Source organism: Fomitiporia mediterranea (assembly GCF_000271605.1).
Source record: "Fomitiporia mediterranea MF3/22 unplaced genomic scaffold FOMMEscaffold_10, whole genome shotgun sequence".
Classification (NCBI taxonomy): Eukaryota; Fungi; Basidiomycota; class Agaricomycetes; order Hymenochaetales; family Hymenochaetaceae; genus Fomitiporia; species Fomitiporia mediterranea.
Genome location: NW_006760395.1, coordinates 737,719 through 754,684, shown reverse-complemented (window position 1 = coordinate 754,684; position 16,966 = coordinate 737,719). Strand labels below are relative to the sequence as shown.

General features: G+C 48.5%; 6 protein-coding genes across 6 annotated transcripts; 4 read left to right on the top strand and 2 right to left on the bottom strand.

Annotated features, from left to right (window-relative positions):
* Nucleotides 1-172: 172 nt before the first annotated feature.
* FOMMEDRAFT_22520 (uncharacterized protein) lies at nucleotides 173-1,158 on the top strand (the record flags this gene model as incomplete). Its single annotated transcript, XM_007269451.1, has 1 exon — nucleotides 173-1,158. A coding segment is annotated over one exon (289 nt), but the record flags the coding sequence as incomplete, so codon positions are not given.
* Nucleotides 1,159-2,327: 1,169 nt separating this feature from the next.
* FOMMEDRAFT_159646 (uncharacterized protein) lies at nucleotides 2,328-3,871 on the top strand (the record flags this gene model as incomplete). Its single annotated transcript, XM_007269450.1, has 6 exons — nucleotides 2,328-2,540; nucleotides 2,602-2,781; nucleotides 2,849-2,928; nucleotides 3,018-3,190; nucleotides 3,247-3,621; nucleotides 3,687-3,871. 6 exons carry the CDS (start codon nucleotides 2,328-2,330, stop codon nucleotides 3,869-3,871), a joined length of 1,206 nt encoding a protein of 401 aa, XP_007269512.1.
* Nucleotides 3,872-4,490: 619 nt separating this feature from the next.
* FOMMEDRAFT_159645 (uncharacterized protein) lies at nucleotides 4,491-5,093 on the top strand (the record flags this gene model as incomplete). Its single annotated transcript, XM_007269449.1, has 2 exons — nucleotides 4,491-4,857; nucleotides 4,951-5,093. The coding sequence occupies 2 exons, from the start codon at nucleotides 4,491-4,493 to the stop codon at nucleotides 5,091-5,093; spliced, it is 510 nt and encodes a 169-aa protein (XP_007269511.1).
* Nucleotides 5,094-7,499: 2,406 nt separating this feature from the next.
* Nucleotides 7,500-8,042, bottom strand: FOMMEDRAFT_22512 (uncharacterized protein). Its single transcript, XM_007269448.1, has 2 exons — nucleotides 7,881-8,042; nucleotides 7,500-7,809 (listed from the first exon to the last, which is right to left on the bottom strand). Exons 1-2 carry the CDS (start codon nucleotides 8,026-8,028, stop codon nucleotides 7,682-7,684), a joined length of 276 nt encoding a protein of 91 aa, XP_007269510.1. The 5' UTR covers nucleotides 8,029-8,042; the 3' UTR covers nucleotides 7,500-7,681.
* Nucleotides 8,043-10,231: 2,189 nt separating this feature from the next.
* FOMMEDRAFT_159641 (uncharacterized protein) lies at nucleotides 10,232-13,541 on the top strand (the record flags this gene model as incomplete). The annotated part of the gene is made up of 11 exons (XM_007269447.1): nucleotides 10,232-10,263; nucleotides 10,332-10,557; nucleotides 10,611-10,662; nucleotides 10,751-10,956; nucleotides 11,025-11,051; nucleotides 11,111-11,206; nucleotides 11,662-11,736; nucleotides 12,094-12,231; nucleotides 12,299-12,441; nucleotides 12,902-12,958; nucleotides 13,064-13,541. The coding sequence occupies 11 exons, from the start codon at nucleotides 10,232-10,234 to the stop codon at nucleotides 13,539-13,541; spliced, it is 1,530 nt and encodes a 509-aa protein (XP_007269509.1).
* A 673-nt stretch (nucleotides 13,542-14,214) lies between these two features.
* On the bottom strand, nucleotides 14,215-15,699 carry FOMMEDRAFT_159640 (uncharacterized protein; the record flags this gene model as incomplete). The annotated part of the gene is made up of 1 exon (XM_007269446.1): nucleotides 14,215-15,699. The coding sequence occupies one exon, from the start codon at nucleotides 15,697-15,699 to the stop codon at nucleotides 14,215-14,217; it is 1,485 nt and encodes a 494-aa protein (XP_007269508.1).
* Nucleotides 15,700-16,966: the final 1,267 nt, after the last annotated feature.

The following is a 16,966-nucleotide window of genomic DNA, read 5'->3' as shown; positions in this document are numbered from 1 at the left end:
TGGACGTTGCGAAGACCGATTCTACATCAGGAGCACAAGGTTCAACGTTAGTTTATTCTCTCCATTCCTGCCCAGTCCCTCCCTGGGTTATACAGAATAACTCACATCGCCTGCTCCTCCACTCCGTACATCCGAAGTTTTACTCTCTCTGACAGATGAGGCGCCTGCACCGAAGATATCCAGCTCTGATCCGCCGCCGCTCACTGAGTGTCGTGGGCCCATACCACCTGCAGCACCCGCCCCGCTGTCACTTGGATCCTCCTCCTTTACCCGTTGTCCAGGTCCGTCTTCCTCGTCGACACCACCGCCTAGATATGAGTCTGAGCGCGTCCGTTTTCCAAGAGTCGATGCATTGGTTGAAAGCGTCGCTGTCGAAGACGAGCCTGCAGCCGTCGATGACGATCCGGCCGCTGAACTCGCATTACTCGTGCCCGAGTTAATGTTTGAAGACGAGGATGCGGCCGCCCCCGCCCTGGGTACTGACCCAGAAGCGGGGGCGCTAGAGAAAAAATCCAGCCAAGCGGTATCCGATCCTCCCTGTCCAGCGCTAGGTCGCGACTGGATTTGCTGACTTTGTGCCTGTGAGGAACTGTGCACCGGCCATTCCAAATCTAATCCAGTCCCGCTCCCACCACGCGGTGGGTGAGAATGGTGCGGAGAGGTAGCTGTCGGACTTCCGCCACCGCCTGTACCTAATAACCCGGAAAATAGATTAGAGTTCGCATTCGAAGGTGTAGATGACGCATTTGAGGGTGGCGGGCTTGCTTGCCCATGGGTCTGTTGCCCATAAAAGGACCTTGCGTTATTGCCTCCGCCGCCTGTAGGGGACGGTGAAGGCGTTGAGAGCCCAATGAGCAAATCAAACTGCGATCATGACGTACCTGATTGTGCATGTCCCTGGTTCTGGTTTTGATTCTGCAAGTATGCTGCATGTGCACCTGGATCGTCAATTGTATACGCCGACGGACCACCTGGATACGTGCCTCCGCCGGAAGATGCTGATGAATCAAGCCTCGGCCGTTTTGTCTGAGGGAGACTAAAGTTGAAAGGGCTGTGGCGCTCAAGACTGACTGGGATTGCGGACCCCGGTCCTGGGTACGCACTTGTGGGCGACTGTGAGTACGAATGTTGCGATTGCGGCTGAGTCGAGAGATGTGCGGAGAGCGACGGGTGTTGTGTGTGAGAAGGAAATGACGGTGCAGACAGGTGTGAGAGCCCGTGTGTACTGTGAGACGGGAAGGAATGCGCCGGCAAGGAGTGACTGGGAAATGATGAGGAGATATGAGGGGGCAAACTGAGCGATGACGGTCGATAGTCGATCTAATTAGACAGAAAATCGGGAAATGAGTAATTGGCTTCCGTGTGCTGGCAGTACCAACACCAATGACAGTAGGAAATGCAAACCGAATGATACTCACGTCAAGACCCATGTTCATGCCGCCGGCCACCCTTCCTCCGCTACCCATACCTCCTATGCCGGGTGCACCCCTACCACTCATACTCATGCCGCCCCCACTTCTTCCGCTCATACCCGCATTGCCTCCCATAGTCCCTCCGGAAGATCCACTGGGCCGTCTGGCTGAAGAAGCGCCTCCAGAGCCTGAGGGCCTCGGCCCTTCATCATCATCGTCGTCGTCATCGTGAGCGCCGTCGTCTGGTTGCTTGCTAAAGTCGGCCGGATGCTTAGATTCTCGTTCTCCGTCAAACTAGTGAGAAAAAGCCATGCCGGAACAGTACGGCAATATAGGACGACCGAACCGGACGCGTGATGTACGGATAGGGGGGACAGGGAGCGCGCCGATCGGACAGACCATGGAGGGGATGGTAACAGGATGTGCGAGCGGACGCGTGCGGGCGTCGTGAGGGACCAAGGAAGCCCGCGAAGGCCGTGTAGTGAAACACAGTGCAGGCGAGACGTGCGGCCGGGTGCGGGAGGCAGGAGCAGAAGAACGGTAGCGAGAGAGGATGGATAGATAGACCGCGGTGACCGCAATTTAGCGCGGGGGGCGATATGAGAGAGTGGTGCATTGGGAGCGATCATCGGACATACGGGGGTCGACGCGTCCATGGGCGGCATTGCATCACATCACACATTACACAGTTCGTTTGGGGGGCCACAGTCAGTAAGTCCACAAGGGAGAGCGCGAGAAGAGCGGGCGAGTGTCAGCAAGCAGTCACACAAGGTAAACAAAATAAAATGTAAAAAGAAATAGGAATAAAAATAACGAGTCAATGGCTGGCGTGAAGACTCAGAGAAAGGGGCTGGCTGCGGTGAACAGCGGGCGGGGCACATAGCAAAGAAAAGGAAATAAGGAAATATGAAAGACATGTACGCACATGGATGTGTCGTTGGACCATGTTGTCGACGTCGGTCGAGCAGTACTCGTGCAGTTTCACATGGTGGCCGGCCCGTTCCTCTGCAGCGGCGTCGTCATCATTGGCGTCATCGGCCATCGGCATCGGGAGTTGCCCCCGGGGCGGTCAGGGCGCGTCAGACGAAGAAGGGAATCGACATGCCGCCGTTGACATCGAGCAGGAAGGTAGTGTTCCAAAAATAGAGCAGGCAGCTGTGTGAGAACAGGGACGCAAGATGCGCGACAGAACGGCCTCGAACGCACCGAAGATGATCACTGCTACGTCCACAGAACACAACACTCCCAGCTCATATGCCTTCTTGAACAGCCCGTTCTTCCGCTGCACGCCATGGCAAATTTCGACGCGCCAACCAAGAACATGCAACAGACAGACAGCGCAGCACAGCACACAGAGTGGTTACCGACAGTGGACAGCCGACAGCGAAGGAGATATAAAAATAAATAGGCGTTAGCCTCCGTCGAAATAATTATAGCGAGCGCACAGCAGCGCAGCGGGGCCACTCGGTCAATGTGTCACACTAGCACTGCAGCTCCCGCACAACGCATCGCACAAGTGCGCATTAGCAAAACTAAGAACACAACTCGCCTTGAGAAAAGTTACTGAACGGTTGCGCTCGTGCTACCGGCGCCCGCGAGAGAAAGAGAGAAAATAGAGTCAGCATGGCGAACTGAATTGCGCGAGAAAATAGCACGGGGGAGAGAGAGACGGGACGATGGAAATAGGCTAGCGGATGAAGAGGGACAAGGAGATGCGCGCACCGTTATTGGGGTGATTTCGATCTTGCGGCGACCCATGGCGCGCGTCTTCGGACGTGGTCAATGAAATGCAGTTATGCAGTAGTAGAGCAGCGGGTTGTGCTGGACACGGCAGCGAATATTGAAGGAGTTGTTCTTGCGATGGCAGAGTGTGCGGTGGAAGCTGGTCGTGAGAGAGAGGGGAGAGATGGCGGGAAGAAAGCAAGAGATGTTGAGAGAGGAAAGCGGAAGGATGGAACGGGGGCGGGAGAGTGGATGAGCGAACTGAGCGTATCGAAAGCGTACAATTATCTATACACCACTGCCAGCTTTATTTTCCTTTATTTTGTGTCCTCGGCATCTCACATCCCCCCCTCGGCACAGCGCACAACAAACACGCACAAATACTCACTGTGGCTGCTTTGCCACACCCCCCGTCTGTACACAACAACGCGCTGTCGCGCCAAGCTGCCTTTGCAACCGCATCGTGTGTGCGCGCAATTCCACGACGGTGCGTACCGTCCCCCGACGCGTAGGTTCAGTGCCCCGCGCCACCGAGAGCGCCCACATCCTCAGTCGGCCTCTCGCTGCGTGAATTTACAAGGTCAACACACGGAATGCACTCGCCCCGCGATGGTAGTGCTGCGATTCAGATGTACGTACGTGAGCGTGGAGACACGGTTAGCTCTATTTGGCTCGCACGCCGCCGTCTCAGCTCGCGCATTCCGTTTTCTCGCTCTCCGGATCCTGTCGCGCTTTAGTCTCCGTCGTCCCTATCTCCGTTGTGCTTGTCCCGGACACAACTGCACTACATGTACATATGCACAATATTAATTCGATCCTGTCCAAGCAGTACTAGTATCTCAGTATCTACCGATCTACCAACTAGTCACTCCATCCTGTGCTGTCACTGCGTCCGTAATCTCGATTGCCCGAATCCAATTTGCCTCCGCATCTTCTTCCATCTGCTCCTGACAAACCTAAACTTGCTCTCCGCAGCATTGCCCCTCTCATGCAGGCAACGTCCATCCATCGCACTCTCGTACCCCTCCCCGCACCGCACCGCGCCGCCTGAACCGTTCGTCGCCAAAGGGTCTCTCCTCTCCATCACATTCTACTTTATGCTACCGGCGCAACTAACCCACCCAATCATCACCCTCTCCCATTATCAGGCTCCTCTCTTCACTCTCACGTACACAGGCGCTGATGCATTACACACACACTCATACACACAAGGGCTTCCATCCCTCCACTGCCCCCCTGCTCCGCTGTTTCTATGATCCCTAACGTTTTGATACCTGATTCTCGCTCGATTACTGACCCCCTGCCCGGCATCGCACCAGCGCCGATCGGCCAAACTGAATCCAACGCAACGACACCATGGAATGCAATATGCAATCGCATGACGTCCCTAGCCCACTCGCATATGCATCTCTTCTTTCCTCTCCGCCAACTCCGCGGTCTTCTCCCTTTCGCTCCTCGAATCAGACGAGAGAGACATCCTCTGTGTGTACACTGAGTGACCAACGCCGCTGTGCAGATCTCCAAGCAAGCATATACCCACTTTCTCGCGCCCCAACCCGCTTCCGTCAGCTGAGTAAGCTCACAGATTCACCCACGACCCCCGACTACCACTCTCATTCTCCTTACGGCGCGCCTTGTATCCTGGCATCTCGGTATCTTGTATCCTCCCCGCCCCCTCCCCCAATTCTCCCGCCAACCGCCCGTCGTGAAGTTTCGCATTTGTGTGATTCGACATCTCTGTAGCTTTCTCGCCCTTTGTCCAAAGACAATACTCGGCTGTTTTTCCTTTTTCCCTGCCTTCCTGTCTTCTCCCTAGGCCACTCAATGCCCGCCCTCAAGCGTACTCTCACGCGCCCCTCTCTCGCGCCCATGTCCATGCGCGACACGCGTCGGCATCTGTTTACCTATCCACCGTCTGCTATTCCATTCCTTATAACACGCGGTTACTTGCTACCGTGATACTCATATCAATATAACGGGCGAAGCTCTTGGCACACGGCGTCCAGTGAACTGATTACTCATTCTCCCGTCCTCTCTCACCTTATACACTCTTGGAGTCTCTTGGAGCCTTGGAGCGTCTTAGGATCAAAACTCTGGATGTTTGAGACTTTAGAAGTCTTGTGGCACATAAAGCTGTACATTTCTTTTGAATGGCTCTCTCGACATCATGCTCCGCGTACGTACAGCATATACGCCCGTGACGGCCCGATGACGATAACGATTCACACAAACAAAAAGCATGCGTACATATAATATATTGTTCCAGCGTGCATTGCATCCAGACTAGCGGGCGGCAAGCGACTTCACGGTATCGCAGTAGACAAACCAGGTTAAATTAACTCCTCCCTCTCTGGTGCTTCGTCTTACTCAGCTAGTATCAATTACCCAAGCATCCTCTCGTGCTTCTGTGTTCCTGGCCATTCCTCCCTCCCTTCTGCGTGGACGAGTGGATATGCAGACGGGACTTCTAGACTCGGCGCGTGCGTGGAAGGAAGGAAGGAAGGGCATCCCGTAATCAATGGCGTCACTGAAGCGATACACGCGCGTGCAGATGAGCGTATGTGTATATGTACAAGGGACGAATGAACGGACTGGACGGATTATCGGACGAACGGACGGATAGAGTAGTGTATGCTGCTCCGTCTAACCCGTGCTTTCCGTATCTCCCACGCTTGAACTATTTTGCCGGTCGGTTTCTTTTATTCTCTCGCGTCTGTTTTCCGTATACGGTACGTTAGGTTGGTTCTGCGTGCCGGGGCGCACGGGCATGCGGGCGTGCGGGATGCTCTTTCTTACCTGGCTTGCATGTGTACATGCGTGACGATGCGTGGATTGATTGGACGATTGAACGATCGGGCAGCGCGCGCATCAGTGCTTACGGCGTTCCTCTTGTCCACGAGGTGGATTGGCTGAGTTGTAGTATGGAATGGAATGGACTGGATCTTGCTGTTTAGTGTGACGCTGACGGCATTTTTTTCAGGCTCAAACGCTTCCAGGTAGGTCTTTCCGTCTCGCTCTGGAAGATTAGCTCCCAGTACTGTGCGCTGCTAGTGTCCTCGGTCACTCCGCCTGTAGACCGCGCAGCGTTAGTTTTTTCCAGGACATATACGGTATCATGAAAACACCATGTATAGGCATATGTACTTTCAATATCTAATGTAATACAATTCGAAGAATAACCCGCGTGCTGTGCTGCCTCTGTCCCTGAAAAGAAGTCTGAGGGGAGAAATGTGGTATAGACAAACGCGGAAAGAACATCAACAAAAGAAGAAACGAGAGAAAACACTTACTTAGGCAGGAGGAATCAGAAGCGCTTCGTAGCACGCGTAGCGTTCCAACCAAAAACTATTGAAACATCAAAGACGGAAAACAGAAAAGATTTCATCCGGGGTTGGTCTCGACATGAATCTATGAATCTGATGGTGTCCGTGTCCCTCCCTCCTATATTCCTATGTTCTATCCCACCCTGAGCGTTGTAGAACGAATGTACCCAAGCATATGGCGTGTCACGTGAGGCCGGGAGAGAAGATCTGGAAGATGCGCCCAGATCTGGTAGGCTGTACAGTAGACAAGCATCTCCTGTGTATTTTTCCACGTTACGCTTTTCAACCACTCGATAGGCGAAATCTTACCGAGTTTCTAACCTAATTTTAATTTTTGATAACGTACGCGTACTACTGTATCATCATCATCACTCTACTTAAGCTTACTCTTACTATATCACATTTTACGTTGTGTATTATATGTCAATATCACTCTATCAAGCTTTGAAACATGTCAAGTTTATGATTTTATCAACACTGCTTGTCAGCACATACTTCCTTCGGCATCTTGACTTCTCTCGCTTAGATCAACCATGTGCACGAGATAAGGGAGGAAGGACGTCTTATTTTAGATAAATTCGAATTCATTCGAACCACATCCTCACCAATCTATCACATATGCGTTGGTAGTTATTAAACGCAACCACTACTACTAAAACTATAGGATTGTAATGTGTTGACAAGAGTCAATGCAACGAATTGTAAAGATATTTGTCAGCAGACATCTGAATTCAGAAGTCAAGAAGAGTAAAGAGAAGAGAGGAAGAAAGGGACGCGAATTCGGATTCGGAACCTGGAGGATGACATGGGCCGATAAGTGAGCCGGAAGTAACCATTTTTGGAAGACGTTGTTTTCATCCTTCTTTCTGTCTCTGCTTCTCGAGAATATGACTTCTTCATCGTCCACACAGATCTGTCTGTAATTCGATGGTCTGGAAGAGAAAACGGGGTCGTAGACTGCGTAGTTGTGAAATACAACGTCCTAACGTAACTCTCGCCTCCTTAAAGTGCCCACATTCTTCAGCTGTCCTGCGCATACAGAAAAATGAACTCTTGAACTTGCCTAAGAAGTAAAGGTCGGCATTCCAACTAGATTCCAAGACCCTTTCACTCCACTTACTGCACAGATGCCACTACATGACGCCCTGCATGAGATGCTCTCGTGATCATTTGCTACGCTCGAGAAGGCACATCTCTCTGTCTTCACGCCAGTGGCCATCGACTCTAAAAAGCCTCCGCAGCGACTTTGAAATTCGAAGACGCACAAACAATCATGAATCTTCTCTCTTGGCTTCTCTCGGGCTTGAAGGGCGCATTTTTACCCACATTCACAAGTGCTGTCCCGCGGGAGGGTGAGTATACACTGTGTTCGCTGTTCAGCTAAATCCTTACCCTACTTTCTTTACCTCCGCTCTTCACACAGATTGAAGAATTGGAAGCGTCGAGGACTCTCGGAGCCTATTAGAGTGTGTATATGATAGGAAGGCAGTTACTGCTTGTTCTTTTCTTGCTCTAGACCGTCCAATAATTGCACCTGGCGAGATATTTCTTCCATTGAGATATCTTCTCATCAACTAATCCCTCGATACCCTTACACTGCAATCACAAGCATGATGATGTCAATGTTCCTGCGCTTAGTCTCTGAGTCTGCCCTGAAAAATCAATATTAAAACATGTACGTGTCCGCAGCTTGTCTTGCACATTACAGACTACGCAAGCCCCCTGTACGAGCGCCAATGCTACGTCGGTCGACTCGAATAAGGGCGTCTCTCTCCCGATGGCATGTACTGCGGCCTATATCGCAATCCACTCCCCTGCGTACAAGGCAGTCCTTTTGGCGTCAACGGCCACTCACCTCGACCCGAAAAGTACATTCTCAAGTCTGACTCGACATCGAGGCTCCGCAAAATTGGCGCTCGTCCTCTGAGCACATCTCATCGGCTTTCCCCGTATTGGCGCAACAGAGTGACCACAAAGAAGCAGCAAAGGCGCCGCACCAACGAGATAATTAAAAGCAAAAAGGGCTGACCTGAAAGTATCTTTTACCAAGTCAGATTTCATTACAATGAAGGACACGTAGAAAGATCTACTGCGTCAAATTTCGCCAATGCCCTGGTCTCTCCAGACGTGAAGAACACACCTACCAACTGGTAATTTCCAAATCTCTATTACTGTGTTTAACCGACGTCCGCCAGAAGTCGTGGGAAAATTCTACCTCGCCTGGTTTTGAGAGAGATAGGCTGAGGTAGGTTCCATTTCATCGTGTGTCATGGTTGCGCTATACTGCCTCCTATCTGTGCACCCTGTCGGCACTTGATCCAAGACTGTGACGGACACCTTTTGAAATGCATACATCACTGGGCTATCAAGTGCGTTGTATCCGGCAGGATGTCTGCTTGTTTTCACGCGACTACCGAGGGAAGACTTTCTTCAATACCATTTTTCTTTCGCGCATCTCGTGTGTCGCTTTTTCATTTCTATTTATCCGGTGAAGTTGGAGCCATTCCGGATTCATTTCAGAAGAAAATTTTCCCTCCGCTCGTATCCTCCGTTCATCGCATACTGTCGAAGAGCACGCAGTACGTTTGTAACACTAACTGCTCAATATGAAGAAGTCGACCGTGGGAAAAGATGGAAGTATGTGTCGCGTATTCGCAAATCGAGAAGAAAGGGGGTGCACATTGCGAAGATGCCCCTAGAAATTAAAAGGGCGGCCGGACGATGTATGGGGGCGATGGAAGTAGAAGCTGTTGCCGAGAAACGGCATATGCAGTCGCCGATGAAGAACAAGTTGGATTGCTTCCGCGTACATTTGTGTGCGATCTTGCACTAGCACTTCGTCTTCGCTATGGAACGTGATCTGCGGAGACCTTTGCAACACCAGGGATCAGGACTAGCTGCAGCCCCTTTCACAAGCGCTAAGGGAAGCTCCCATCACGTTCATGGAGTGTCTTGCGCGAATCATGTCCTACTAGCAGGCGCCGACTCGGGCTATTTGCTTCCGTAACGGATGTTTGTTGATTAATTGTGCTTATCAATCTCGGTGTTTCAGACCAAAGTTATGAGGTAAGTATACAGAAGCAACATTTTTTTTAATGATTCGTTGTATTCAATCGGCATTTCTGTGGCCAGCAACTTTTCACCACAGATGTCCCTTTAGCTCTAGATCACTCAACGATACCAGGGTCCGGCTTTTCTTTGAAGTTGTTTTCCGGAAACGCCGGCAGAAGAAGTGATGGCGATAGCTTTTTATCATTTCTAGAACAAGCTGGTACCTCGAGTGGACGCAGCACCCATCCTCGGTAGCTTTCTTCTGGTAGCAACTGTCTGTGAAGTTTTATAGACGGAGGTGATGAAGAAGATCAAATAACTGTCCCTGAAGCGGCCTACAATTCCACGCTCAGGAACCCACAAAGGTCTTGTCAACCTTTTTTCTTTCTTTTTTGCCTTTTTCGTAGGTTCACTTGTGTTCCGACGCCGAAAATTGCATCAAAACTATCAGTGAAACATAGAGATGGTCAATAGCATCGCCGCCCAAGAAGCAGCACGCAGTAACGCTGGCGAAAGGTTGAACTTCTCCAGTTCTTTGATGGACCTGCTTTCACGTCCACTGTTTCGACGCTATACAAGGTGATTATGATTCAAGTGGATCCCATCCGTGAAAATTTAGTAGAAATGAGTGAGTCTCATATCAACAAGGGTCTTCCCTTATCCATCAATTAAGCTGACATATTCCACAAGCTACCGAAATGTATAGGAAACCGACACCTCACCATGCCATGTCCTAGGCTAAACCCGGTTCCCGCGTGCGTGCCTTGGAGTAATTGTTCTGTGTCGAAAGTCAGGGCAACTGAGTCGAATCTACTTTATTCAGAACTGAAGTGAATGGTTCCGGAACTAAAAGCATCAGACTCTTCAGAGTTCACGCGAGGCAGCTATATTCGGCGCCCTCGATCTGGCCGGCTCAGAAGACAGAAGACAGATGCAAGTTGAGAGCTGATAGGCCCGCACTGGTGTACGTACCTCGGCGGATCGGAAGGCGGAAGACGACGATAGAGAAGAAAGTGGCGCGTGCGCTTACCAGACGGCACGCTGCGGAGGTTCAGTGTTCTTACATGTGCTTCGCACGGGCTGGATGCAGACTCGTGCGCAGTCGCCGTTGAACGACGTTTTCCCGGAACTAGACAACTGGCGCGATGCGCTAAGTATTCGGGAGAATGTAATCATTTTGTGGTGACAAGCTGAAATTTCTGACTTAACTGGAAGGTTAAAAACTATGTGCTTTCTTGCCAGAGCGGCACTCATTGTCACAAATGGCGCTCCGTCCGCAAGTGCTTTCAAACAAGATGTCGGTTGTAATCATTTCCCCGGAGGAAAGGAGGATCCGCGCCCTTCTGTCAGTCGACCGTACAGACGTGATACACCCGGCTGCATTCTTCCACGCCCATCTGAACATCTGGCATAAGGGACGAGACGGTTTTCCGGACTTTGCATCCGGTGTCCGCTGCAGCCCCGACTGCCGATTGCATTCTCACTCCTACCGGGAGTGTGACGAATCCTGTGGTAGCTAGCAGATGTTGAGGAACGCCGCTTCGTAAGTACCGCCCGGTTTTAATAACCCGGAGTAGGAATTGACTCTACCATTTTGTGTAGGTAGGTCTCCTCGACATTCGGAGAATTGTGGAGACAAAAGAGCGAGCTCACGTAGCACGGTCCATTAAGTCTTCAATATCTCCGATAATTCACAAGGTCGTGTCCAAACTGACTGTTTCTGTATAGACATTCGATTTATGGGAAAGGGCCATTGAAGGGATGCAGTTCACCCTTTTAACTTCCCGAGTCATTATGACGCTGCAACTCCCGTTAGAGGAAGGTTGAGTCGCACATACCCGGAGCTAGGCGCTCAGCCCCTGACTGTAAAGCTTACGGATTTTTAGCCTTGAGGACTCAAAAGAAAGTGTTTCATTCGCTGGCCTAATTGCGAACAAGTTGAGGGGGCTATTGCCACAAAAAATGCACATCCTCTACGAATTATTCGTAGAGGACACAGAGCGAAGAAACTCGGCTAAATTCTCTTTAACCAAGTTATCACTCGCGTCTCGTTCCCTTGCACATTGGCTCCGTTAAGTCCGCTCTCATGTCAATGCACATATGCGGATTAGCGTCGTAATGACTGTGAGGAGTAATGAACCTTGAGGCACCAGGGCGTTGCGAAGGAATGGAACACTTGCGGCCTACGTGCAGCTTTGGATGGACAGACGATTGCAAAACGTGTTTCTGTACGTGTTACATATTTTCTTCGGCAGTATCCCACTTCATCAACGTAACCTTGCCTAACTGAATTTTGACTCGGGTTTTCGTGATATTAAGATGTCTACATGCTAACAAACACTGAACAAACACGAGGCAGGGTGGCACACATGTAGCTTGGGGTTTACGGAACGTCTTGTACTCCAGAAGCTCGACACTGAGTTCGAGCTCGTTCCTCCTCCGCTGGCCCGCTCAACCCTGTACCCTGTTTCCCCATTTTCAGTTCCCCCTAACGCTCTGCCTACAAAGCCACGAGGAATCCATCTCCCAATGCATTGATTCTCTTAAGCTCATGGTTCCTCAATCGCTGATGTTTTCCAGTTTAGTCAAACTTCCTAAACATTGAGATCAGCGCTGTCTTTGCTTTTCGGTTAGCGCTTCTTCGTCCATCTATCAGTGCAGCCATTCTTTCACTGACTTCGCAAATCTGGGCGGTGGAGTGGGACTTCTTTCGTTCTTCCTGCGTACGCTGCATCTTACCAAGTTCCTCCGCTGATTCCTATCAGAGTGCTTTTTGCGTTTCGCCGCGAGGTTTACCCTACGTCGCCTTCAAGCTCTCCTGCTATCTGTTATCTGCGCGAAGTGACGGAGAGAGTGCGCAGCAGACTCAACGTTTGGAACCCAGGATCGAAGAAACGCATCGTTCGCACTCACGCATGGGAGAATCTGTCTGCGTTAGTACAAAGTACATCTGATACTCACTTGGCTCTCGCGCCTCTGCGTCATCGTTCTTTCTCAAGGCCCTTGATCCACCAATGGACGCAGCCTGGACGGAAGTGGTGTAATCTTGCCTGTGACTTATGACTAGAGGCCGATGGGTGTATTTCGTAAGTCCTCACGGCCTGAACGAACCTAGAACCGCGTAGTAAACCACACGGACATGTCCTTACAAGTCTGTCCATGTAATACCACTCCAGAGTAGGAATGACGGGGACTCGGTTCGTTCGCAATAGCAAAGCAGGCCCCTCAATGTACGAAATCAATGTTTTCACATGCTTAACATTGACACCTCTGATCCCCTCCCGTCCCTCTGTTCTATTTGTCTGATACTCTGAGCACTATACTTTGAACCTTGTCCGTATTCTCTGCTGCTCAAATCTTCGGCGCCGCTGATTTCTGACGGCATTTGTTAAGGGCCGTCATAAGCTCGGTGTCCTCGGTCTCCCTCGAATCTGATCAAGATCTTCCTGAGTAAGTGCACCGCATTTTCCTCGCTTAGTTCCCGCGCTGTCTAGACCAACACCTTTTCTCCGCAATCGGAGGAAGCATATCTCTCTCACCCTGTCGCATGGCTAGCCGGCAAAGTCGGCACCGCCGAGTTGCAACCAGCAAGATTCCAGCAAAGCATGATTTTACCGACGGTAATGAGATGAGATCGGCTGTCGGTCCATTGCGAAGCCTCTCATGTTGTGACCCAGGTAGGAGTTTGTCGAAGAATAACTGTCTGTCTGACAATATCTTCCTAACGACGACACCGGCATCAGATATGTGGCGACGCCGCGCAATATCTACGTGTGGACCGTCGGGTACCGGCATGCGTTTATCTCGTAACGATATCGCCTATTGGTCTTTCACTGGTCTTTCACTGTTTCAATATGCTAACGGCACATTGTCAGATGTACGCCCTTGTCGGAACTTCTACGAGAGTCCAATCAATACAAGCGATAAAATATCAACAACATCGTGCACTGCACCATTACATCTAATATCTAAGCAGAGGGGGATCATTGCTTCCCGCATGATTGCATCTCGACATTCCTCGCCACCGCAGTGACACTAGAACTACGCGGCAATCAACGACAGTATTGTTCTAAAGGGCTTTTGCGCTTGTCTCAGAAGTTAGGAGTCGTAATGAATGCATTCTTCTGTCATTAAATCTTCTTCTGTTGCTATGACTTCCTCTTTCGGATCTATCACGAATGTAATGCCCCGTTCTTAACGCACTTAACACATCGTTGCATGAAGACATATCGTGTCAGGAAATCTCAACGGTGTCCGTGGCAGCAACTAGCCCTCCGGATGACATACAGCATCACACCCAAATGCCCTCTAGGGGATATTGCGTTGTGCTTGTTCATTTAACCAGTTGGAGATGCTAATGATGGTTGCCAACTTGCCATCTGGATTGTGCATGAAATACCTACAACATATGCCCGGTATGTTCCTCTAGGCTTTTTACCGTTGCGGTTGTGGAGTTTAAAATGGTCAACTTATCCCTGATAGATCCTCCGTTTGTAAAATGAACTGCCATTAGTAAAAATACAATATGATGATACATGTGGAAATGTGCATGTTGTGTTGAGAAAACAAATATGTGTCCGAATTAGCAGGTCCGATATGTCGAAACAGCTTACTCTACTTCAACAGCATATGTTTCTGGCGTGGCGATCTTCTTACTAGTAGAACATGTCAGGACTAAGATGACGAAGAGATACAGGCGGACTACTTTACTTTAGCTTCCCACCGTTGTATGATCTGTTAATAATTTCCAAGCCTCCCGCCACACATTCTCGTATTGAGGGATGATCAAGGAGTGTTGGATGTGGGCTCCAGATTAAAGTCAGATTTTTCAGATGTCCTGGATTTTTTGGTCTAGGAGAATCGTCGGTAATTGAGAGTAGCCGTCGCGCTCCTACATGGACACGACAACGAGCACATATGAAAGAGACGAGGACGTCTAGTGAGCATTCGAACTCTCGAAGTTCAAGTGATTCCAGACCGGGACAAAGTGAGAAAGTTAAGGTATCTCCGTTTATGCCCCCTCCTAACATCTCTTCATTTGTAGGTAACTTCATATTAACCGCCAGAGATATTAACAGTTGGTCTGAAATAACGGAACCGCTGAGTACGAGTTCCGTAAGACGAGGTGTTGTGTGGAGCAGTCGAATGAGAACATCTGATGTCATTGGTGTGCCTAGCATAGTAAGCCGCTCAAGAGGAGCTTTTGATCGTCTGATTATGCCGTGCATCTGGTCACTCCATGTTTGACTGAGTTCCGAATGAACAAGACCATTCATGTCCAGGGATAGGTCGCGAAGTGCTGGGAGTATTAACAAATCGAGCAGTGGACTTGGGTCAGAATCATCAGAGAAGCATGAGATAGAGAGATGCGTCAGTTGGAGCAAGGTAAGGGGACTCCTTTCACGAGGTAGTGATGAGGAGATTGCTCTGAAGAAACGAACATTTAACCGTTCGAGATTTGGGCATATTGAAAGCCAAGTAAGACAGTCCCTCATAAGTGGACAGAAGCGTATTTCCAGGTTTGTCATATTTGCCGCCACATGAGAATTAGCCGTTGGGCACAGCATAGGACAGAGTAAGCGCAGGTTACACAGTGAAGGACAACTTGACAAGTCCATGAAATGAACACTCCCGAAAAAGTCGAAGTACTTTGTTGATATAGAAAGTGTCTCGAGTTGTGGTGCGCCTGTGGTAACGAGAGCTCGTAGAATAGGGTCCAGCACATACAAATCTAGAGCATGTAGTTCAAGCGTATGCCAGCGATGTGAGATTGAGAGGACTTTGTCTGTGAGCATTTTCATTCCAATAAGATACCGTTCCCCACGATTCGGATCAAAGAAGACGGGTCGCTCTGAGTCCTTCATTTCGTGGCATAGGCTAATTCGCATTAACCTTGCCGGTCCAGCTCTCTGTATCCATAGGTCGAGAAGGCGCACGTCATCAGCTGGATCCGTACCTTGATCGCCTAGTGAGATGTTTGTCCAGAGGTTCTGCAATGAAATCGCCAGTTTTCTCCAATAACGGCAGACCCATGTAAGTGTAAACGGGGGAGATGTCCTGGAAGGTGTACATCCGGCCAGGTCGTCGGAGTTAACGCTTTGGAGGAATATCTCTACCATCATCTCATGTGGCAAGGGTGTTGCAGGATTAGCAAAAAGCATCCCATTTTCCCATCGCTGTTCAGCATCCATGGGCCAAGAGCGACTTGAGATGTAGGATTGGTACGTGTACGTCGAGGTATGAAGTGAGAGAATCGGGTTGTGGCGCGCAGGATAAAGCTCAAAACAAGCTAGGGCTGTGTATCTCAATGCAAATTAGCATGTTGGTGGCGACAATAGGGCAACTTTTTAGTATAACAAGCAGTGTGAAAATGCTACATGATCATTCATTTGGAAGATCGAAGGATAATGCTGTCTGGGCACTAGTAGTAGCTAGAATTTTTAATAAAATACAGAGGTATCTCTATAAGGTATCATACAGTAACCTCTGTGTTTCATTTTATTAAATGAATTTTATAAGACTTTCATAAGTTATTATTAATAATTTAATTCTACTATTTACTCCTCTTATAAAATACTATATTATATTAAAAGAGTAGTCATTTTATAAAATTGAATTATTACATATTATAAACAGTCTAATTATACTATTAGAGACTTATTATAAAATACTAAATTTTATAAAAAGAGTGGTTATTATATAAAATTGAATGATTTAATATTATAAACAGTTTAATTATACTATTAGAGACCTATTGTAAAATACTAAATTGTGTAAAAAGAATTCAAATTTGTATACATTACACTCTCTAATTAGGTCTAGTCATACACTATTAGACTAGACTTAATTAAAGTATATTAGACTTTAGATCAAGATTTCTGTTAGTCTCAGATGGCTAGTTCCTGATAGGATAGTGACACATGTGTCTATCAGGTACACAATTAGTCACATCAGGCATTTCACAATTTCTTGCCTTAAAAAATAACTTACATAATGATAAACATTATTTGTAATTTAGATTACCATTTTTGGTTGGCAGAAACTCTGAACAGAATTTAAAATTTTCATTATACAAAAACTAGAAATTAATTTTAACATTTCCCTATTTGTAAAATCTTTAAATAAATGGAGATAATAATTTAAAACATAATTTAAAGTTTTTCCTATAGCAAAATTATAAATTTTCTTTCAGGTTTAGTGACAAGAAAAATTTGAAATTTCTTTTATAATATTAAATTGAATGAAATATTAAAATAAATTTAAAATTTTACTTGAGAGAGAAATGCCATAAAGAATTTAAAATTATTTTAGAGTGGGCAATCAGTAGGCAATCAATGGGCAAGTAATGGGCAATCAGTAGGCAATTAACAGGTGATCAACAGGCAACTACCAAATGAAGCAAAAAATGTCTTCATTTGGTAGTCACCTGTTAATCACCCATTGATTACCTATTGCTTG

Coding starts and splice junctions, on each gene's coding strand:
- FOMMEDRAFT_22512 (XM_007269448.1), bottom strand. CDS start 8,028: ATGAGAAGATATCTCAATGGAAGAAATATCTCGCCAGGTGCAATTATT. Junction 7,810..7,880: donor GACGCTTCCAATTCTTCAAT/CTGTGTGAAGAG, acceptor GTGTATACTCAC/CCTCCCGCGGGACAGCACTT.